Raw genomic sequence first — 20,842 nt, forward strand, 5'->3', positions numbered from 1 at the left:
CTGTTCAAAGGCTGAATATAAACTCTGCTGTCACTGTATCAGATTTGTTCTTTTTTAAAGGTTATTGGTTTGTATTTAACCAGAAAGGATTGAGTTTGAACTGAATTCAGAATGTACACAACATTTTTGACAGTAATCTTCAGATCATCATGGGCTACATGTGGGCTTGTTGTTGTTGTTGTTGTTGTTGTTGTTCTTCTTCTTCTTCTTTTTCCTCCTCCTCCTTCCATGACCATAGTAGACTGTAGTCCATGACCCCTGAAATCTTTCTGAGGAGGAACCAGATCAGTAAATGAGAAACAGCGACACTGAGCGGCCAAACAGCTAACTAAATGAAATTTTAAAAAGATTGTCACTGGGTACTGAATTGATATCAACAGATAAATAATTTCATCTAGTAAATTAACATAACTATTATGGTCACATTGACTATATTTATTAATAGTGACATTCAGTCCCCGCTTGAAAGCTTACTCTAATCATATCCAATAGCCTCCACATAAAATTCGGGTTTCCTTATCATATTAAAATTGCAGGTAAAATGCATATGTGAGATGACGGGAGGAATCAACAAGATGTTTACATCTGATTGTTTACACATCTCTGCTGTGACTGAGCTTGTTTTCTTTTTGAACACGTGATAAAACAATTCAACACAGCTTTTAAAAACGTGAATAGACGCATTTTACCTTGAAAAAATAAGATTATAGAATAACTTTACATTGTTGTGCTTTGATATGATAACAGCACATGATACGCGACAATATTGGTAGCCTATGAGAGACAACACTGAGTTTGGTCTCATTCATAGACTGAATAAAATGGTTGTCACTCGGTCTCAGTGCTCCGAGTAAAGACATCTATATTTATCACGGGATTAAAAGTGCGACACGTTTGGTTTCAGCATGGGACATTTATATAAACACCGACAGGAGATCAGTTACACTTACACACAATTTTAATGACTCACATCTGCATTAGTATGTTTACAACATGTCATCACTGACTAAACGTTGAATGTTAAAATCATGACAAGAAAACGGGATCCTTTCGGAGTACTGTAGCAGGTTAATCTGCTCAGATTTGTGAATGGAGTTGATTTGTGTGTCCCTCTGCCCGCCGGTGGATAAGATTTTCATTATTGTGGAAGGAAGGAGGGTCAAACTCCTACTCCGGGATTCTCTTGGTTTTAAACCAACACACCCCGGTGAGCGCCAATGAGAAGGTGGAACAACAGGTAGGCGTCTTCTGACTGCGTCCTTCGGCTCAGTCAGTCGGTGCTTCCCGGAGAAACATTATGTCCACATGCGCTTTTGAAAATGAGACCTGAACCACAAGATCGCCTGTTGGTCGCTTAATTGTCTGAGACAGAGTTTTTTTTTTTAAGACGAGCTTTTTGCTCCACAGTCAGGCTGTTTTTTAGTCTGGGAAACACTACAGAGAGCTGCCGTGAAAGGTTTTCTGATTAATTAATTGGAGGGCCATTTTCGGATAAATCGCGTATCAGGGAAGGGGACAACAATTTGGATATCATGGTAAGTGTGGCTTTTTCTTGGAGTGCAGCGTATAATAACTATATTTATATAGGCCTATTTTGCATTGTCTAAAAATTGCAATTAAAGGTTTAATGGCTGACAATTGTTTTAGATTAGTAGATGACAAAACAACCGTAAAACAGCCTTTTTTTTTTTTCAGAATAAGAAAGTCACATATTGCACCTTTGGGAAGACAATAAAATTATTATTTTTATTTCGAAATTTGCATTTATGACGGCAGTTTTTTTCCAACAATATTATAACATTTATTCTCTTTGAACAAGCCAAGCACCACATTTTCCCATAATGATGTGAAATCTTCAAAAAATACGGTAAATGACAAATCTGCAAAGGCTATGCCAGAATTTCTTGCTGTGGGAACTGGTTTATGCATTTTCTTTTCTCAAATCAAGATAAAGCTGTTACTGCCAAACAGCAGTGTGCTACCAGTGCTTGTTGCATAATCCAAGAAGTGTAGCAATATCTTGACTATGCCACCATGTGACTCACAACAATAACGCCTCCATCATATTCTTATGTAAGTTTATGTTCTGTTTTAGACTCTGAAAGTATTTTTATACACCTACGTTTCTTATTAATATATAAAAACGTGTTTGGTAACAGCAGGAATTACTAATTTAATCACACAGACCATTGTTTATTTTTCCTTCTTCTACTTCCTTTTAGAAAGAAACACTTCCGATCAAAATCCATTCATTAAAGAGGTTACAAATGATCTGTGTCTGTTTATAAAAAATAAATAAGAATGCTCTTGTCATGTTTTTTCTCCCAGCTGCCATATTGTCTTCAACGCTGAACTTTGTTCCTCTGAGGCAGAGAGAGGACACCGTGAAACACGGCTGATCCGAAGAGGTCAGACTGCTTCCTGACCCAGATTGCCTGAAGAAGGACATGGACGTCCTGCGGCGGTCCACTGTGTTCGCCGCAGAGGTCCTGGATGTGTTTGACCGGTCGTTGACTGAGAAGGAGCTGGTGTCCCAGTCTAAAGCTCTGTGCAGAGACTTCATCCTGTCCAGACTCAACCAGAATGGGCTGGGATGGTCCAAAACTGAAATAAATTTTTCCCCCTCCAATGCAACGCTTGCTGACGTGTCTATGGTGCTTCTCTGTCTTGGTAAGAAACAGTCTCAGAAATCTACATGTCTAAATGGATAAGCAGGCACTTTACAGCAATTCAAATGATGACAGTCATGTCATGATGAACTTTGAACCTAGGTGTTTTAACTGACTTTTCCTTATTCAGGAATTTTATATTGCCTCTATTTATAATTTGAATTGCGTCTTATTTGAAGGTGCTACATCTGTACTAATGAACCATGGCTTCATTATTAGTCCTAGTTCTTAAATTAGAGCTGAATATTAACACAGTTTAAACATAATTGTTCTAACTAGAAAAATATTTCCGAGAAAGCATTTTCCTTTTAAAGGTCAGGGACCCACACCTAAATCCAATTCTAAAACAACTTTTCATTCAACACTTTAAATTAAATAATTTTTTGAGCACTGGCAATGAACCACTCTGCAATTTAACACGGAATTGTTGCTTTCAAAACAATCCATACATTATCTCCTGTGACTTCAGCAGAATATGACAAAGTAGACAGAATAACTCCTTAAACTTGTATCTTTAATTTCCACGCTCAGCACTGTCTGCAGGGACTATTTCCTGCTATGATAAGCTCGTGGCAAACGATGTGAGTTGAGGATTATGTCTGTGTGTGCGAGAACAGCTTGAACTAACTGCAGTAAGAAACTGGATTGCTCAGCCTCCTTGTAGTATCTCTTAGCACAGTTTCATGTTTTTTCTGAGTGAACGCCCATCAGCATAGCGTCATGAATCACTTGAATTGATCAAATGAGTTAAATTGCATGATAGTTTGCAGGTAGTTTAAATTATTGAGTTTGAACTCCTCCACTTTAATCTGTTTTGTCTCCTTCATTTGAATGAATTGTGCTCTTGCTCACAGACTTCTCTCTCTTTTTGTCTCTGCTCTGCCTCTGTTACCAAGGCGACGAGCTGGAGTGTATACAGCCCAATTTGTACAGGAACGTGGCGCGGCAGCTCAACATTTCTGTTGCCATGGAGAACATGGTTTCGGATGCCTTCATTGGCGTGGCAACAGAGATCTTCTCAACAGGTACGATGATGATGATGGTGATGGTGGTGATGATGATGATGATGATGGTGCATCACAGTGAAAATATAACATGCAGTCATGAGCCAGAGGAGATCTGCCAGCACAGGAAGTGACAGGTGTGACCCTGCTGTTCCTTTTGGCTGAGAAGGGCTTTTAGTGAGAGTGAGTGGGTGTGAATCAGATGTAGGTGGAGTGAGACTTCATCTAAAACAGAATTAATCCTCCATCTAAGTTTCTAAGTTTAGATACTCGGTTTCCAAAACTGACCATTGGTCCCTTTACAATGTAAATGGTGGCTTCTGTACATGAAATATGTTTCAGGTGTGGTTATTATTATTATGTTTTTTCAGTGTACGAAAACATTGTCTTTCTTTCCTTCATATTTGTAACTAAGGCTTTGTATGACATACGCCAGTGGTTCATAACTTGGGCATAACCATATGATTGCCCTCTATACGAAATGATAAATAATACATTCCGATTAGTGCAACTCTTTCAGGTCTCTAAAAATCATTCAAAAGAAGGAAACTAAGAGAGGAACATGACTCTCTAAAGCAAAAAAAAAAGTAAGCGGTTAAAAGATTAAAAGTCACCATTTTTCAACCTGATGCTAATTTAGATTTCTAGATAATTACAAATCATATGACATTATGCAATTTCTTCATATTACGTTATTAGTCTGATGATGAGAGGACAACTTTCTGTACCGTACAGTTTTTTCCCACTTTATATTATATTTTATTGAATTATTGCACAACTGCAGCTGTTAAAAAAAAACTGAGATCAGGCTGTGTCCTTCACTTCTTGTCCTCAGCCCACATTAATTATTGAATGTCTGAATGTTTCAGTTTGTGGGTTTTTGAACTTCATCTTTTTCTCTTTGCGTTCATTATGGTATTGTGTCTTGACAAAGTTCAGGTATAATTTTTTGGGCAAATTGCTGTTGGAGATATTATTAAGTGTTCTGAAAGTTAGTGTCTCAAACATTAAGGACTTTAATGGATATTAAAAGTTTGACATGAGCATGCTGAACATTCATTCTGATGTGACCCAGACAGACAGATGGCTTAATGTCATCTAAAAATATTTTTGGCATCCAGTGGTTTAATATCATGCAAATGCCACACACACATCACCAATATCTCTTTGCAATTATAATACAACAATTCTTTAGTGCAAAATACTTTTTGGACATTTGATTTTTATGCTTCTGTAAGACACTAAGGGAAGGGAGAAGAAAAGCAACAAAGGTCTCTGTCTGGCTTGAAGCTGGGATATTTCTGTCTGGATTCATGGTTAGGTCACAAAGGTTGTCCCACCAATTTTCAGCTTAAAATATGCTCCCTACTTCTGAGTAAACAACTTGAGTTATTCCTGTTTCTGTCTGGATTGATTGCCATTTATTGTCCCGTGTGAATTTTAAAAGAGTAACATAGCAGGGAAAAAAAGGTTTTAAATGTTTGCTGTTTAAATCCAGTCTTTTTTGTGGATCTTCACGTTTTCGCTTTGTGTTTTTCTTGTTTCAAGTTGTCATGACAACTGATGCACTTTGTACACCATTCAAAGAAGAAAATGGCATTTTGAAGCGATCAAATAAAAAGAGTGGCCTTACATCCTCTGTTTGAGCCTTGAGGATAGATGAGTCTAGCCACATACCACATGAAATTTGGCATGTTGCCACGAAAGATCAGAAACAGATGTGCTTAATATAATTTTCATGATTGTACTCTGGCTAAGTGTCTGCTCGGTTTGACGTCATGAGAGGGTAATCTTTGGAAACAGCGTGGGATTCCTCCAGAAGAATAACAAACTGGTGAACCCAGGCTGTAGACCTCTGGGACGGGTTGCAACCTGGATATAAATAGAAAAAAAAAGAAATCTAGTATATTTTTCCTGCTGTCTGGAATCTGTTTTTAAAACTGCCTTTTTAGCCCTTGGTATTCGTTATCCTTCTTCCACCACAAAGGAGTGACAGTGAATCTACACAACATACCAACTTGTATTTCTTTGGAAGTGGTTTAGCGGCCATCTGTACTGCGGTCTCCTTCAGTAAAATCAACATGCCTCATCTCTCCTCCATCTATCATCGCCTTCCTCCCACTTCTGTTCTTTCTTTTTCCGCCCTTCTGTCGTCCAGCTTTATCCCTGACAAGCTTGTCTCTATTCTTGGCCTGCTTCTTAGTAGGGAGTGAGACGTGACGTTGTCTGACAGCTTCCACAGAGTTATCTCATTTAAGCTTGCCTATCCCCTTATAGGCACAGTCAGACGCTGTAGGTCAGCTATGACAATGCAAGCTGAGCTAAAGGAGGCCAATGCCATTAGGCATTGATTACTGACGACCATTTGAACACTGCTATGGAAACTTTACCTAGAAATGGCCGGATGCCATTATTTATCTGACTGCTTGAGGTTGTTTCTTCTTGTAGTAAGATGAGTTTAAGATGGAAAAAAGGACCCAGACATGGCCTTTTTCAGCTCGATTGCCCTCAAGCATTGAATACAAAACCTGTATTTAAGCCTGTTGACTTTCCCATGTCTGAAACGGCGTCGGTGCTTCACCTTCTTGGCAATCTCATCCTGTTTAATTTACATCTGGAACTTATAAAACGTCTTATCAGCTACATTAACACAAATGCTCTACTTTATTGAATTAAACCGACTTAAAGTGCCTTTCAGTACAAGGTTCACCGACTGTCCCACATGCTTCATGTCAGGTCACAGAATATGTAACAGACTTCCCAGAGAGAGAAACATCAGAAGAGATGGGTGTTTTTGCTTGACATGGGAGGGACTGGCAGCCATGAGAACAGAGAGGGTCGGTTCACTGTTGGAAAAAGACGTCATTTGATCGATTCTGGTCAAGAGCGTCTGTCACTGTTGAGGCTTGAAGCTGGATGAAGTGTGAGTTTTGATTCTCACCTATCAGAAAAACTGCTCTGTGACTGCAAGACAGAGTCAATATCAGATTGAGCTGCTGAAACCGAAAGATCATGTCCTAATGTGACCCATTTTGTGACATGTTTTAAAACGTATAGAAATACTCTGCTCTGAATATGGCATTCACCATCTCAAACATCCAACGTGAATGTGTAAATAATGCTCATTTTAAAAGTTTAACTGCTGCACACGTGATGGCTCAAACTTCACTGAAATGCCAGTTCTCAGTGTTTGTGCTCTAGAGGTTTTATATTGACACGTTTGTCTAAGCTGTATAGTAGACCACAAGGACTTGTTATTATTGTTGGGTCTTAAAATCTTATTGGTACTTGCATGTCTTAAACTGAGATTTCAGGTGAGCACATGCAGGGAATGTTTTGTAAGAGCTTTCACAGATGTTTGAATAATTAAACAACCTACTCATGTCTGGTTTCTTTTTCTGTAGGTATAACATGGGGTAAGGTGGTATCCATGTATGCAGTAGCTGGAGCCTTGGCAGTGGACTGTGTCAGACATGGCCATCCGACCACGATACACATCTTAGTGGACAGTATGGGACAGTTTGTCCGCAAATTCCTGGTCCAGTGGCTGAAGAGGCGGGGAGGATGGGTAAGTGTTCGCTGCTTTACTTTCTGATAATTATGATCAAATAAGGTCATGATGCTGGAGCATAAGCTGTTTTCATTTTAATGAAGATCTGTTTTTTCTGGAACTGTAACGGTGCTGCACGAGTTGTGTAATTGAAAGTCATGAAAATTATAAAGTTAACATTGAGATGGAGAAAAACAAAAGCACTGTTCTATCTCATTTCACTGAGGATTAAAAACAGGCATCATTTTGTTACTCAGATTGTTTTTTTGTTTTTTTTATAGCAACATGACTGAAACCTTCTTTCATAAACTCTGACAGTCAGAGTTGGAGTGGTTACATAAAATCTCATGGTTCTTGCTGACCATGACCGGTTTGGTCTTGTATTTTGTTATGTCTTTACATATTATTAAAATACCATCAGTAAAAAATATTTTTTTCCCCCCTCATTTGGGGCTCCCCAAAATTCCCCTTTAGCGCCTATGCTATGGGCCGAGTGAGCTCGTCTTAACTTATTCTGCAACAGGAAGTTGGTTGATCTGAAGGAAGAATGTAAAGTGTTTGGTGTAAAATTTTGTTTTGTGTTTAAATGCCAGTCAGACAGAATTTGGTGAAAATGATTTACAGGTAGCAGACTGACAAAACAGTTAACCCGTTTCAGCACAAAGCCTTCACCAAAGCACAGCACTATATGGCAAAATCACTGAGGTCAATCAAGTACCTCCTTTTTACTTAACTGATGTTAAGGAAAAGAACACATCATTATTTTAACATTTAAGAGAAAGCACGCATCTGCAATTCTTTACAGGGGAAGTAAACTTTTTGCTTTTATGTTTGGCCAAAAATGTAATCTGATGATGAGCAAAGAGTGGCAATAATAATTTGAATTTGAATCCTTAATAGCAAATGCGATCACTACAAATACCTATGGTCAAAATGGTCAAAATGGCATTAAAATAGCTCAAAAATTCAGATAGAAAACTAAACAAATATTCAGAAGATTAAAAAGCCTTACAACAAATGCACTGATGGATAAAAAGAATATGAACAAAACGTTTCAAAATCAGATTCAGATTAGATTGTTGAAATTTAGACACCAAAATCCAGGTAAAATATCAGATGCTTCAATGTGTGAGTTTCCAAAAATGTTTAAACAGTTCACAGCGATATTTAAATTACACAATAAGTAGACAGGTGCTTAAAAACTTAAACCACTGTGACTCTAGTCATCTTTAATATTTATACTTGAAGTTTGAATTTAACACATATTTTAAAATATGTATTTTCTTTTTCTCAGGCAGAGATCACAAAATGTGTGGTGAAGAAGGATCTCCTCCCCGAACAACCCTGGGTGTCCTCTGTCGTCGAGTCTTTCAAGTACTTCCTTACCACGATGTACGTCTACGTCATGAAGGAGCAGTGAACAGCCATGCGCAGAGGAGTGATCGTATACGGGACTGAAATCTCAGACTTGTCGTTAAATGCTGGAGATGGTCTCTGTGCTTGATGTGGGACTGAGCCCGTCTCAGCTCGATGGCCATCATCAAATGTTTCATCAGCAGTGTGTTTGTGTTTTTGAGTCGGTAGGGGATTACCCTTCATCCAAAGAGTAGTCACCGCGTGTTTTAAAAGCATTAATGCCAGCGTTTGTGTCACTCCACCTCTTCTACATGTTTTCTCGCTGCTTCTCCAGTGCCGTGACTGTAAATTGAGGCTGTTCAAGGTGATGTTTATCTCCGATTATACACTTAAAAGACTGATGAAGGTGAAAGATGTGTTTGTAATGAAACTGCTGCTCAGCTGGCTGGGTCTCGTGAGTCTGAAATGGACTGATATCAGAAGGAATGAGTTCACACTTTGCGAGCAATATCAGATGGTATCAACTGTTTACACTTTTTGGATTTAATCTATTGTACTTGACCAAAGCACAGACAGTATCTCTTTCCAAATATGATCCAAAATGACCCACGAAACATTTTGCTGCAATTATAGACCTAACTCACAGAGAAACGCTCGGTCTCATTGTGCCCACTTTTAGCCAAAGAACTTAAGGACAGAGGAATGGTACAGACTGAATGTGCATTTTTGGATATATTGATTTCCTTCTTAAATCTGTAAATAGCTTATTTATGATTTCATTTTTTTAATTCTGATTTTGACTGTCACAATTTGAAACCACTGCAGTATAAAGACAGCCACTATCATGGCTCTTCAGTATGATTGTGTGTGATGGGTGTCACTTTCACAGTGTTCATATGTAAATGCGTGTGTTGAAAAGATTTTTTAAACCCACAATAAACTTAAAATTTTCACTGATGGATTTGTGTTACTTTGTAATAGTTTATCACACTGATCTGAAGGATTTGGTAGCGTTATCATCGCAGAATCTTTTAAAAGCTCACTGCTGTGTGGGTTACAAAAGTGGAAGGATAGCCTGGTAGATTGAAATGACATTTCATATCACTGTCTGAATCACTGGAGAAAAGTCAGATGTGGGCAGTGAATAAGGCTGACTCAAGATCCAGCTTATAAATATTTCCAAAGCAGAGACTTTTAAGACTTACACTTTTGGAAAAACAACTGGGAGTTGTTCCAGGTGAAATAACAGTTTAATAGGTTACCTTTGTTGCAGGTGCCTTTTTTCTCTCCTAATTTACTGTCTTCAGTCTAATGAAGGCAAGACTTTGCCAAAACATACTGTAAAAGAGAATAAAGGCATGGTAAGCTGGGTCATGTTCTTCATTCTGAAGCGCTGTAACACATGAAAGCATCAATGAAACAGGAAAATTTAATTTTCATCATCCATGAGGACGGAATAAGAAGCTTAAACATGGCAAGAGATTTCAGTCAGTGAAGTCAATGAATTTTAATGTATGTACCATTCAGACATCTACATGGATACCAATGAAGGCGCCACGTCAAAGACACAAAACCATACTTGGACATCTTGAAACATACGACGGGAACAATGACCTTAAATGGTCCTATTTTCTATTATGAAGCATTATACTTTATATAAATACAGTACACTACCATCCAGTATAAGAACAAACCCCTGTGACACACACTCAAAAGCACAGTGCATTGACTTGTCTTTCTGCAGCTGCTTTAGCTTATAATCCTATAATAGTGCAATAAAAGTAAAATATTAACATGGTGTGCATATTTTCCATTAATTCTGCACTTTGTCACTTTACAGCTTTAATCATCTGGACAATAAATACCAACATTACTCAAGCACCCTTACACTCATAAGTGTGACAATTTGATGGGAATCCAATATGAAATAAATATCTAGACTAATAATTTAATAAGACTGAACACTGCCCTGTTATTACTATGTAATTTATGTAAGACAATGTAAAGAAAGGTTTACCTAAATGATTTATTTTGAGTTAATTAATGTTATTTAAATTTGACAGGTATTTGAAACACAACTCCTTTACCACTATTGTAAAAGTATACCACAGTATAGCTGTAGATATTTTTGATATGATGGTCTGACTGTTTATAGCAACATTTATCTTTCCAGACCAACGTATTGCTGTGGATGAGACACATGCCTTCTTGTTGGGTCAAGATGACCGACGGTAGGTGATGTGCAAGTGCTGCATCAGTGGCTGGTTGTCTGTTGCCATGGAAACTGTCTGCTCCAGCTTCCCATCTGGTCGGAGCTGAAACACTCTGCAGATCTGAAAGATGTAGAAGAGCAGGCGGGGTCACGGGCACAAAGCAGCAGTGGAGTCATTTTATTGATCAAAATAAGTTCCAGAGAAAAGTTCTGTTGCTTCTATTATGGACAGTGATGTTGAACATGGAACTTTTTAAAAAAAAAAATGTAGATCAGGTATCATGTTGACAGTCAGTGCGTGATGTGCAATCAGAGAATGAGTTTTACCTGCTGTACATGAGGCTCCTTGGCAAAAGAGATTCTGGCTAAAGCGTGGGTCTGCAGGTTTAGCCTCTGCCCCGTCAACTCTCCCTCTTCGATCTCCACCAGACCTGCACGAGAAGACGCACTGCCAATCAAAACGTGTGAAGAGTGTGTGTGTGTACACTTGAGGGTAAATGCCAGAATAAAACTGAATTTAATTCATAATTGTGTCCTTTGAAGTCATTATAGACACGGTGCAAGATTTACCTGATAAAAGCCTGTATTTTTACCGTTGCAAGAAGATCTTTTTCCAGCAGAGATTTTATTTGTCCTTTCAGGAAAAGCTCAGATGTTACATTTACCATAACACTGTTGAGTTAACAGTTAACACTGTTATTGCCATATTGGTGTATTTGTGTGGTATATTTTTGTACTATGGTCCTGATGTAACACTGTCAGCCATTACTAATGTGAAAACTAAAAAACATATTCTGTGTATTTCGGTGACTTGCTTCTTCTGGACTATTTGAAGTGGGACATTTGAGAGATGTTCAGTCAAAAACGAGGGTATGGATATAAAAACAAGAGTGCGTTCAGAGGCGTGAAACCTACCCGAGTTCTGTGCGATGATGAGTGCCACTCTGTTATTCTGTGGCTGCATTCGGATGAAACCACACTCTCTGTGCAGAGGCTTTTTGGACTCTGCATTAAATGCGTTGAACCTTTAAAACATAATATCAGCATGAGTGAGGATTCAGTCCCATCTGCCACATGGGTGTCTAAACAGGAAGCAGGATACATTTTGCTAATGTAAAGTGAAGTGCCAGTGAATTTAACATTGCCACATAAAGCAAATATTTTATTTTGAATGATGGATGGTTTCCTCTTATACATTTGTTGCATGAACACTGCCTGAACTTCTTAACGTTGAACAAAACCATCTTTTATGAGTTTGTTCTTAGACCTTTACTCGCACACAGTTAAACCATATGCATTAAGCTCAAGTGCAGCTGAACCAATGATCTGTCCTCGTAATAAATGTATCTAATATTCCAATGATCTATCAAGATCCAGTCCTACTCACCGGTTTTTAATTTTTTTAAATTTTTTTAAGGTTAATCGTTTCAGCAATAAAAACTTACATGAAGTTGATGACTGGCTGCCCCACATGGCTGAAGTGCAGCGTCTCTGTGTAGCGGAAAGGTTTTATGGTGGGGAAGCAGCCCTCTCCGGGTTCATCACACTCCCAGGTACCCAGAAGCCAGTCGAGAGGGAGGAGGGCTGGGTTCAATTCCGCTGAGGGTAAAACACGCAAAACACACACAGTTCAGGCTCCTTGTCAAAGCAGGTTTTGTGCAAGGGTCCCAAGAAACCACAACAGCCATCAAGCACAGTACCAGGACCCCAGCACTGATGTAGCTAAATAGAGTTCAGCCACCATAAGTTTAATAATTTATTTTTCCTGCTGTGAAATGTCAGTATATCTTCAATAGAAAAGGCCAATCATCTTCAAAAATATGGATGCAAATTGATTCTTTACAACACCAAGGTAACTGATCAAAAGACTTTTTAATAAAATATTAAAACACATCTTTTACAAATTTTTCCGCAACTATATTTGTTTTCTCTTTTTGCTTTCTTTCAAATGGTACAGGCTCTGAAAAGGTCTATTGTGCTGTAAACCTCACTTCATTAATGGATTTTATCATTCACTTTTATGTTGCATTGCATTTTAGATGTTAATTGTGCGGTAGAAACAAAGATGATTATTATTACAAACTACTCTTCACTGAAAACAGAGTTTGAGGCTGCCAGGTTCGTGTAAGGAAATGCTAACATAAATTGAGGCGTGGGAAGGCCTAAGATCAAATAATTAATTCTATTGTGAACAGGAGTTTTTCACTTTTGGTAGAATTGGTATTATTTCAAATTAAGGCAAGAAATAAAAGTGCCGCTACAGTTAGGGATAACATTGTAAGTAACAGAAACATATGGACTTTGTGCATATAAAGAAGCTTAAACTAACCCCATCAACCAGACCTTTGATTGTAACAATTCTCTGGAGATACAGCTTTGCTTTTACTGTTTTATGCAGGTCTTTTACTTGTAATTAGGTTTTTTTTTTTTATATTAATGCACTGGCGCTTTTACAAAGTACACGATCTGAACACTTTTTCCACCACTGCCAGAAGATGGCACTGTTGCAATCAATGCCAAGGATGCAAGCTTTCCGGTAAAATCCTCGAAGAAGAACAAACAGGAAGAAGGAAGTCGAACCAGTAGGTGGCGGCATCGTGGCGGAAGAGGACACAACACTCAGAGGAAGGTGACTGTTTTACACGACTCTCGTGTGGTAATCAAAACTTTGCAAAAACCTGCAGCTATTACAGATAAAAATGAGGACTCGCCCCTTGACAGAGGTCACGGCACACAAGCAGTTGGTCCGGTGTTTATTTATTTACTATCTAAAGTAAAGTTAGCTCCTGTCGTAAACTGCGCAGCGGTTTAATTTGAAGGGTCCAGACAGACTTCAGCGGACATTTTACGTTCGCACTTTGATCATTTTCAGTAAAGTACCCTTAAAAAAAAGCTACTGGTTTCTACGTTAACGTAAGTCAGCAGAGCTGGCACTCACAGCCTGTACAAGTGACTTTATTTCTAATTGACAGTTGGAAAGTAAAATATTATTACAGTGTCACATTGGTGTTAATTATCAATTCAAAAATCAAACAATGAACCTACCCGTGTGGTTGAAAGGACACGCCATAAATGAACGAAAGTGCAATCTGGCCAGAAGGAGAGTAAAGTGAATCAAATGACACTGCGACGACGTTGTTGCACTGTGACGCTGTTACCCATCACCGTAGGGCATCCTGGGAAATGTAGTTACAAAGGTAGGCACTACAAATAATGTAATCCGCTTCAATAAATGTAACTGGAGCTAACTTTTACTGACCGTCACAGTAATAGTTTTTTTGTTTGTTTTGTTTACTGGTAGACATTGAGCCAGGAGAAGTGTTTGATAAAATAAAGCACACTTTATTGACATTGGTGCACTCAGCATGGTCCTAAACAGCTGCATCTTTATTTCAAAACCAGCCAAGAGAAGCTCTGCAATCATAGCAACAGAAAAACTCCTGAAATTTATGAACTGTTCCATCTGTCCTGCATGTGGAGACACTAAATATCCCTAACGATTGAAGGTAGTGGTCTGCGACTGTGGGGTGTTAGGCCTTGCTCTTTTTGCAGTTCTTGAGAGCATCCGCCAGGGCGTGCAGTGCCATGTCAGCATTAGTCTTCTCACAGTTGTATCCCATCAATCCGACCCTGATCACCTAATTAAAAGAGAGTACAGTACATAAGCATACCGTCTGCAGTGACTCAGCAGGGTGATTCAGAAAGAAGTCTATACGCACAACTCATGACACTGTTCTTGTAACTGTTAAACCCGACAAACAATTCGTTTTAAATATTTAGTCTGGTGTGAGTGTCAATCTTAGCTACCTGGAGACGCTCCATGGAAATTTTAACTAACATTATATATGTGTTTGTTGGTTTAATTCAATTTAAGGCAAAATGTTAAATATTTCCATTTGTTAGGTATTTGTTTAACAGAAAAGAAAAATAAGAAGTTAAAAAGATACATAATTGTTAAAAGCATCCTCCACCGCTGAGACTGAACAAAATTAGCTACCATAAATATAAGTTGAAGGTCATGGCCATAATGTTGAGCCATCTATGTTTTCACTGTACAGGGATGAAAGATCAGCATCAACTAACCATGCCGATGGAAGGGCCCAGTCCTCCCGTCATCTCCATCTGGTGATGTTTCATGATGTAGGCCAAGATCTCCCTCCACTCGTACCCTTCAGGGATCGCGATGGTGGTGACAGAGGGGAGCCTCAAATCCTGCAGGACACATGTCACAAAATGACTGCGGTCACAACAGAGGAACTCGAGTGAGGAATGCTGTCACAAAAACTCTGCTCAGTTTTAGTGCAACACAAACCGTGTCACATCTAAATGATATAATATTGATACCGATGATTTTTATTTAAAGTTTTGTTTATCTTGTTCTGTTCTGTTTTGTTTCTTGCAAATGATGATTCATCGTACTTCTGTAGATTGTTTTTATGGCACCAGAGTGTCTGCCTCACCCTATCAGGGATGAAGAGCTTGAGGCCCAGATCCTCCAGTCCTCTGTACAGGTAGGCTGCCACCTCCTTGTGTTTCTTCCAGGACTTCTCCAGCCCCTAGAGGGAGACAAAGATTAAGTTTAGAGATGATTAACTAAAAGAGGTGATTGTTTTTGTATCCTCAGAACTGGCATACCAACTCATGAAGAGGCAAAAGAAGCAAGGATGACAACACTTCTTTTGAGAGCAAAGGTAATTGTAACACTGGACTTACATATATTTTAGTGGTAAGAATGATGGATTTAATTATTGACAAACATCAGGAGACTTGTGAGCATACTGCACAATGATTTGTATTGTTGGAGTCTTGACAGTTAAGATCACAAAACATTAAACTAGAAGTCTGGACATCTGCTTTATATCTTTTTCTTCATTACAGAATACAGACATTAAAAAAGTTCCTTATGGCAGTGGATGGTGAATACACATGCATATAGTCAAAAGGGGTGAACCTCCAAGCTCTTAATGAAAGGTCCTGGCAGAATGAAGCTTTTACCAAATTATTTCAAGGGGAATTAATTTTAAAACGCAAACCTCAATAAAATATAAATTCTAGAACATTTTTTAATATTTTTTCAATAAAGTAATTGAAAAAGTTATGAAATATCCCTTTACCTTCTCAGCAAGAATTGCCAGACTCTCTCTCAGGGCGAAGAATCCAGATACTGGACCAGTGTGGTGATATCTAAAACCCAGATCACACGATAAAATCGTATGTTAATTGGATTATTTGTACATAAACTACTTGTGTAATTGACTGGCATGAATCTTTCCAACACACTGACACCACTAAAAAAGTTCATTTACTTAAATAATTTTGAGAAATTATAAAAAAAAATTCTCTCACTGTGGTAGTTTGTCTGCAGTAGTTGAAATTCAAGTCAAGTTTAAGTCAAGAAGACAATAAAACTGCCAACAATCAGGATGTAATCACTTTTCTGTGGTGGACTTACAATCTGGTTGGTTTGCCATCACAGCCCCAGTAGTTGGACAGATGTGTCATGTCAAAGAGAAAGGACACTGGTTTTGTTTTCCTATTAAACATCTTGTGGCTTTGAAGGGAAACAAAAAAAAGTGTGTTGGTTTATGCAGTTGTGACAGATTAGGATGCACACATAAAACCAGGGAGACACCACAGAGTCCCTCCTTACCATGCTCTGTCATTAAAAGAGATGGGTGCTGTGCCGGGAGGTGCATTCAGAGCCTTCTGAGAACCGGTGTACAGGATGTCAATATCTGGGTATACAATAAGGGACGGGTTAAAGCACATGCAAGCACTCCTGGTGGTAGTAAGAAGAGAAAATCCAAATCTTTCATCATTGCCTTACTTTGCTTGTCCATAAAAATTGGTGCTGCTCCAAGTGAAGCAACTGTGTCGACCAGGAACAGGCAGTTATGTCTATGGGAGAAATGATGGTAAACAGCGAGAAACATCACGTTACATTCTTTTATTCCATGCTTTAGTTTCTCCAACAGTCTGTCTGAGCCAGATATAGGCGGAAGCTCACTTTCTGCAGATGTCTCCAATGCCATCTACTGGGTGACAAAGACCAGCAGAGGACTCTCCATGTGTGAGGAAAAACAACACCGGCTTGTGTTTTTCTACTGCCTAGAGAGACATGAAAAGGAGTTTGATCACATGTATTCTGGTTATTGATAGTGCAACAGAGTGATGCATTCACCTGAAAAGTTCCCCACCGTTATAGGGTTCTAAATGCTTCAGATCTTTGTGCCTACCTGTTCAATTTCCTTGTTGGTGAAATAACCTCCAGGTGCTTTTACCATTCTGTGTACATTGGCACCTAGAGATTAAAAAAAATAACGGCAATGACTTACTGCTGTAGAAAATGAACAAATAAATGGTTTAATTAAGAATCAATGCCAACGTGGTGTTTTTGGAGACACATTACGTGTCGCGTCAAACAGCCTGAACACGTACCCATTCTCTCCGCAATATCTGCAACGCGCTCTCCCCAGATGCCGTTGACGGCTATGAGCACACTCTCTCCGGGCTCCACCGTGTTGAACATCGCACACTCCATAGCTGCGTGCCCCGAACCGCTCATAGCTATAGTCATGTTGTTCTCTGTCTGAATGGCGTACCGGATCCCTCTTTTGATGTCATTCATGATCTATGACATGCAAGGAAAACGTAAAACAGCTTTTTAGTTCAATTTTTCAGGTCATAACTCTAATAACCACGGATTATAGATGGTGTGTATTTCACATGTGCGTAATTACGCACAAAAATTTGAGCTCTGAGCCCAGGCTCAATATATTTATTTAGTGTTTAGTGAATTAAATTGTTAGCATGAATAATTTGTCTACCAGAACAAAACTTTGAATTCGAATTTAATCCTATAAAAAAAAAAAAAAATTCAGTGACCAGAAAATATTCAAACAAAGTTAAGATGCAGAAAAAAAACATTGTGCCAAATTTTTCTCAAGAATATCCACAAGACATCAAATGGAACAGCACCCAAAAGTTCAGTACTTGGGTAAAACTTGCCTTTTTCACCATAAATTAATTAGAATATACAATATGGGGAGTCTGAGCTTCAAACTAAAGCATTTACCTCATACATTTCTGGGTGCAGATGACCAATTATCGGTTTAGACCCTGCGGCTAAGATACGTGGAGGAACGTTTGAGGGTCCCGGTCCAAACAGGTAACGGTGAGGCGCCTCTAGCGGCCGGAGCATGCATGCCGGCGGCGGTATGGTGACGGACGACATGGAGCGGTCCAGGCGCTGTAGCACCGGCGCGCTCCTGGCGGCCAGCGGCAGCAGCGCGCTCCGGCTGAAAAAAGCCCGCTGCATCACGGCTGGTGTCCTGATCCTGAGAAACCTGCACTGAGTGAGGTCACCTCTGACGGACGGAGAGAATGGGACTGAATGTGAGTTTGGGTGAAGATTTAAAACAAACAGGTCTTTGACCTGGTGGCCACGGGGCGGTGTGTGCGTCACTTCAATGGGTTGGAAACAAGGTGCACAATGCCACGTTTACTATGGTAAACAAATTGTGTTTTATATAGGCTTTTAATTGTGTTATATGGTTGTTGTAACTTCTGCAGATATAACTCAAATATAAATCCAAACATATGGATACAAATAATCAGTCAGTGATTTTATTGTCTGTGCTGTACAGTGTCTGTACATCAAACATATCTGTGACACAACTGTTTTCAAGCTAATGTTTTATTTTAAGAAATGTTTGGCCTGTCCTGAAATGACTCCGATATTCATGCAGGTACTGTTGTTCTAGCCTGGATCCACCAGGGCTGGTTTTGGTGACTCATTACAGTTCTAGATCCACAGCACTTGATTCTTGAACTGGGTGGAAAAGTGAGGTCTCGTAACAGCTTAGAACCGGTTGAGGTTAGTTTGCAGACTTTATTGATTTTGTCTGTAACTTCTGTCACAGCAGCCCTCGATTTGTAAAGAGGAGTCTCCTCTCAAAGAGCCAATCTGCTCTCTCAGAGGAAGGAGAGGGGCAGGCAAATATGCAGGCACACACAAACACACACTCAAATGGCTCAGTTTTATTATATACAGTGTTGAATATCAGGAACACACTTTGTTGGGTAGTTGGGCAATTTTTCTATAACACAGAATCGTTATTTTTGTTTCTAAACAGAATGTTAACTAACTGCTTAAGAACTTTTTTCACAATGATATACGAGATTTCATTATAGGAAGTAGGGTAGATAACAATTTAACTTTAAATGTTTAAGATAATAATAGCACCAATGTCCATCAGGGACAGTGTGAAGTTCACAGCTTTCTCAAATTCGATTTGTATCTGTGGTAAAAGTGTGCAAACATGCAAAATATAGAGAATAGTAAAATTTACTCAATACTAATATTATTTAATCTGACAATCAATATAAATTAAATGGCCAGATATTTTGATAATTGATCAAATATTTCAGTAAAAATATCAAAAAATTAGCCAGTTCCAGTTTTTTGGTATTTCATTTCAAAGTGTTTGTTGAAATGTTTGTTGATTATATTAATCCAGTTTCAATTGAATAGTGAATGTGCACATGTGGGAGGCTCTATATTACTAATGTGAAAGAGTTTTTTTTTTTTTTTTAACTTTATAATACTCCAAACAAAAAAATTGCAGAATCAGTTTTATATTCCCACTTTTTCTTACATTTTATGCAAAATACTCATATTTGCTGATGTTTTATTCTCAGCGGAAAACTGTCCTCCGACAAGCCTACTATCATTTTCAAACCATAGCATTATGTAAAGATCATTGTCAGCTTGACAAGTGTTCAAAGGAAAATTGTTAAGTTGTGGGGGAGGAAGGATGTTATAATTTGAACGATGTCAGCATCCTCGCCAACACATTCAAGTCAAACATTTACATTCAGATTTCCTGTGATGTTATGATATATCCAATTGAAAGGCATTTTGTTTTATTTCATAGATAGTCATACAACCGGCAGGAAACAGAATCTAGTTTTTGCTCCTTTAGCATCTGTTTTCTTCCCTTGTTGTCAACAATTAAAACAGAATATATTTTGCATTTCTCAGCTGTTATGTCATAGCAACAGTAGGTGGCCCTCTGTGAGTGGTTGGGTAAATAATTACACCACTGGTAAACAAATGGGACTTGGTTCCACCCTTTCACTGGCCTTTGCCCTCCACTCAACACTCAAAATCTGCCCAAACAGAACAGGAGGAGGAGCTGGGGAGCGATAGAGAGAGGGAGCAAGAAAACTGCCTGCAGATGTTCGGTATAAACCCCAACCAATGTCATCCTAGTCTAAACAGAAATATGCTTTATATATCATTCATGATTACTTAAAACAATTACTAAATGTACCCCTTAGATAGATGCTAATCTATATCCACTGGAACGTTGGGTTATGATGACACTTGTAAAAAAAAAAAAAAATAAGCATCCACGTTCTTGGTTTAAATCAGGACAGTAGCTACTTACTTCACAATGTTATTACAGTATATTACATCACACTGTATATGAGAGCTGCAGAGCAATAGGTATATAGATTTTACACAGAAGGAGAGAATGAAACCTGTCTAATTTTCACTGTCAACACCTTATAGCTCGTCACTAAACCCCCAAAACCACTGACTTCAAATCTCAGCTACAAGGAGCTGCTTCAGTTAACTGTCAGCAAAATAACTCTTAGCAACATTTAAGGCTTTAGTCCTTTAAGAAAGGCAGTTTGCAGTTAAGAGACTGCTGTTATGAGTGGACAGATTTCAATATCAGGTGGCCCTGAGACAGAAATTTCCCCTGGCTCCCATGTAGAGGTATTCACAGTGTTGCACTCATGACGGAGACAGTGCGTGAAGAATGAGGAAAGACAGCTTGAGACAGCTGACTAATCATGATGTGAAGTGATTGTCAAATTGGTTTCACACAGAAATTGTGTTGTTGATCATTTGAGAGGACCAGCGGCTCAAGTTTTACGTTCGTGCCTTTATACCTTTCTGCTGGAGGAGGACTGAGAGACGTGATCCCGGTATGCCTGTCAGCAACTTGTACTGCTTTTAGCTGTTTTTAGAATCATATGT

General features: G+C 38.8%; 4 protein-coding genes and 1 long non-coding RNA gene across 6 annotated transcripts in view; 2 read left to right on the forward strand and 3 right to left on the reverse strand.

The window, feature by feature from the left end:
* ppp1r7 (protein phosphatase 1, regulatory (inhibitor) subunit 7) overlaps positions 1-20,842 on the reverse strand; it is a 109,919-nt gene that overhangs the window by 24,752 nt on the left and 64,325 nt on the right. The gene's annotated exons all lie outside the window — the stretch shown is intronic.
* Positions 1,253-9,532, forward strand: LOC138614256 (bcl-2-related ovarian killer protein homolog B-like). 2 transcript variants are annotated; one of them, XM_069687567.1, is made up of 5 exons: positions 1,253-1,535; positions 2,329-2,670; positions 3,566-3,694; positions 7,078-7,241; positions 8,518-9,532. In XM_069687567.1, the coding sequence occupies exons 2-5, from the start codon at positions 2,448-2,450 to the stop codon at positions 8,641-8,643; spliced, it is 642 nt and encodes a 213-aa protein (XP_069543668.1). In that variant the 5' UTR covers positions 1,253-1,535; positions 2,329-2,447; the 3' UTR covers positions 8,644-9,532. The 2 variants fall into 2 exon arrangements, with proteins under 2 accessions (XP_069543668.1, XP_069543669.1); XM_069687568.1 differs by having other exon boundaries at positions 2,373-2,670.
* Positions 10,062-13,964, reverse strand: thap4 (THAP domain containing 4). Its single transcript, XM_069687569.1, has 5 exons — positions 13,837-13,964; positions 12,237-12,390; positions 11,707-11,816; positions 11,119-11,222; positions 10,062-10,912 (listed from the first exon to the last, which is right to left on the reverse strand). Exons 1-5 carry the CDS (start codon positions 13,859-13,861, stop codon positions 10,796-10,798), a joined length of 510 nt encoding a protein of 169 aa, XP_069543670.1. The 5' UTR covers positions 13,862-13,964; the 3' UTR covers positions 10,062-10,795.
* On the forward strand, positions 13,280-16,253 carry LOC138614258 (uncharacterized). The gene is made up of 4 exons (XR_011310244.1): positions 13,280-13,420; positions 14,850-15,053; positions 15,219-15,302; positions 15,416-16,253. It is a non-coding gene; the product is annotated as an uncharacterized lncRNA (long non-coding RNA).
* agxtb (alanine--glyoxylate and serine--pyruvate aminotransferase b) lies at positions 14,113-18,173 on the reverse strand. The gene is made up of 11 exons (XM_069687566.1): positions 17,867-18,173; positions 17,230-17,422; positions 17,028-17,092; positions 16,799-16,899; positions 16,619-16,689; positions 16,442-16,526; positions 16,244-16,342; positions 15,906-15,975; positions 15,252-15,347; positions 14,875-15,003; positions 14,113-14,429 (listed from the first exon to the last, which is right to left on the reverse strand). The coding sequence occupies exons 1-11, from the start codon at positions 18,107-18,109 to the stop codon at positions 14,322-14,324; spliced, it is 1,260 nt and encodes a 419-aa protein (XP_069543667.1). The 5' UTR covers positions 18,110-18,173; the 3' UTR covers positions 14,113-14,321.

Source organism: Brachyistius frenatus, unplaced genomic scaffold, assembly GCF_029030835.1.
Source record: "Brachyistius frenatus isolate BFR_SWC_R1_liver_20210118 unplaced genomic scaffold, ASM2903083v1 Contig_475, whole genome shotgun sequence".
NCBI lineage: Eukaryota > Metazoa > Chordata > Actinopteri > Embiotocidae > Brachyistius > Brachyistius frenatus.